General features: G+C 47.7%; 1 protein-coding gene across 1 annotated transcript in view; it reads left to right on the top strand.

The window, feature by feature from the left end:
* Window positions 1-611: 611 nt before the first annotated feature.
* Window positions 612-2,927, top strand: part of LOC107307775 (procollagen-lysine,2-oxoglutarate 5-dioxygenase 2-like) — a 9,957-nt gene continuing 7,641 nt past the window's right edge. The window contains exons 1-2 of the mRNA XM_015851278.2: window positions 612-634; window positions 1,195-1,299. Of these exons, the coding sequence (XP_015706764.1) occupies window positions 627-634; window positions 1,195-1,299 (113 nt within the window). The 5' untranslated portion in view covers window positions 612-626. The remainder of the gene's footprint in view (window positions 635-1,194; window positions 1,300-2,927) is intronic.

The following is a 2,927-nucleotide window of genomic DNA, read 5'->3' as shown; positions in this document are numbered from 1 at the left end:
TATATGGGGTTATATGGGGTTATATGGGGGATATATGGGGTATATAGGGGATATATGGGGTTATATGGGGGATATATGGGGTTATATGGGTTTATATGGGGTATATGGGGTTATATGGGGTTATATGGGGTTATATGGGATTATATGGGGTTATATGGGGTTATATAGGGGTTATATGGGATTATATGGGGTATATGGGGTTATATGGGGGTATATGGCGGATATATGGGGTTATATGGGGGATATATGGGGTTATATGGGGATATATGGGGTTATATGGGGTTATATGGGGTATATGGGGTTATATGGGGTTATATGGGGTTATATGGGGTATATAGGGGATATATGGGGTTATATGGGGGATATATGGGGGGATATGGTGTTATATGGGGTTATATGGGGTTATATGGGGTTACTTGGGGTTATATGGGGTTATATGGGGTTATAAGGGGTTATATGGGGTTATATGGGAGTTATATGGGGGTATATGGGATTATATGGGGTTATATGGGGTTATAAGGGGTTATATGGGGTTATATGGGGGTTATATGGGAGTATATGGGGTTATATGGGGTTATATGGGGTTATATGGGGTTATATGGGGTTATGGGGCAGGGAGCAGGGATATGGGCATGTATGTTATATGGGGTATATAGAGGATATATGGGGTTATGGGGTTATATGGGGTTATATCGGGGATATATGGGGTTATGAGGGGCAATGGGGGGTAAGGGGGGGGTGTGGGGGGAGATATGGGGCATGGGGAGATGGCAGGATATGGGGGATATGGGTCTCTGTGGGTCTCTATGGGGTCCCAATGTGTCTCTATGGGTCTCTATGGGTCTCTATGGGTCGCTATGAGTCCCTATGGGTCCTTATGGGTCTCTATGGTTCGCTATGGGTCCCTATGGTGTCCCTATGGATCTCTGTGGGTCCCTATGGGGTCCCTATGTGTCTCTATGGGTCCCTATGGGGTACTATGGGTCCCTATGGGTCTCTATGTGTCTCTATGGGTTTCTATGGGTCCCTATGTGTCCCTATGGGGTCTCTATGGGTATCTATGGGTCTCTATGTGTCTCTATGGGTCGCTATGTGTCTCTATGGGTCTCTATGTGTCTCTATGTGTCTCTATGTGTCTCTATGTGTCCCTATGTGTCTCTATGTGTCTCTATGGGTCGCTGTGGGTCGCTGTAGGTCTCTGTGCCGCGCTGATCCTGGCTGTGAGCTGTATCTCAGTATTGACGCGGACGCGGCTCTGACCAACCCGAGAACATTGATGGAACTGATCCGGCAGAACCGGTACCGGAACACGCACAGAACACGCATAGAACATGCATAGAACATGCATAGAACATGCCTAGAACATGCCTAGAACATGCCTAGAACATGCATAGAACACATCTAGGACACGTCTAGAAACACACCTAGAACACGCCTAGAACATGCCTAGAACATGCCTAGAACACGGCTAGAACACGGCTAGAACATGCATGGAGCACGTCTAGAACATGTCTAGGACATGTCTAGAACATGCATAGAACACGCCTAGAAACACAGCTAGAACATGCATACAACACGCCTAGAACATGCATAGAACACGCTTAGAACACGCATAGAACATGCCTAGAACACGCATAGAACATGCCTAGAACATACCTAGATCATGCCTAGAACACGTCTAGAAACACACCTAGAACACGCATAGAACATGCCTAGAACATGCCTAGAACACGCCTAGAACATGCATGGAACACGTCTAGAACACGTCTAGAAACATGCATAGAACATGCCTAGAACACGTCTAGAACACGCCTAGAACATGCCTAGAACACGGGTAGAACACGTCTAGAACACGCCTAGAACATACCTAGAACACGCCTAGAACACGCCTAGAACACGACTAGAACACGCCTAGAACACGCCTAGAAACACGACTAGAACACGCGTAGAACATGCATAGAACATGCCTAGACAACACGCACCTAGCAAACACGGTTAGAACACGGCTACGCAAACGTGCCTAGAACACACTAGAACTACCTAATACACGCGTCAGAACAACGCACAGACAACGCCTAGGAACCGCATAGAACAGGCCTAGAACTAACGCCCTAGAAACGCCTAGAACATACGCTAACGAACAAGCGCCTAGAAGACGCACAGAACACGCCTTGAACACGGCTAGAACACGCGCTAGAACACGCCTAGAAACACGGCTAGAAACGCCCAGTACATGGCTAGAAACACGCCTAGAACATGCCTAGAAACACGCTAGAACACGCCTAGTACCATGGCTAGAACACACAAGAACAAGCCTGAACATGCCTAGAACCACGCCTAGAAACACGCCTAGAAACACGCCTAGAACCACGCTAGAACATGCCTAGACATGCTAGACCACGCCTAGAAACACGACTAAACACGCCTAAACGAACCCTAGTAAACACGCACTAGAACCACGCGTAAGAACATGCATAGAACATGCCTAGAAACACGCCTAGAAACACGGTTAGAACACGCCTAGAACACGCCTAGAACACACATAGAACATACCTAGAACACGCGTAGAACACGCACAGAACACGCCTAGGACACGCATAGAACAGGCCTAGAAACACGCCTAGAAACACGCCTAGAACATACCTAGAACACGCCTAGAAGACGCACAGAACACACCTTGAACACGGCTAGAACACGGCTAGAACACGCCTAGAAACACGGCTAGAACACGCCTAGTACATGGCTAGAACACACATAGAACAAGCCTAGAACATGCCTAGAAACACGCCTAGAACATGCCTAGAAACACGGCTAGAACACGCCTAGAAACACGCCATATCCCCCCATATCCCCCCATATCCCCCCATATATCCCCCCATATCCCCACATATATCCCCTATATTTCCTCACTGACCCCATATTCCCCC

This window comes from Coturnix japonica, unplaced genomic scaffold (genome assembly GCF_001577835.2).
Source record: "Coturnix japonica isolate 7356 unplaced genomic scaffold, Coturnix japonica 2.1 chrUnrandom899, whole genome shotgun sequence".
In the NCBI taxonomy this organism is placed as follows: domain Eukaryota; kingdom Metazoa; phylum Chordata; class Aves; order Galliformes; family Phasianidae; genus Coturnix; species Coturnix japonica.
The sequence above is the reverse complement of the archived record's forward strand: the minus strand, read 5'-3'. Positions and strand labels throughout refer to the sequence as shown.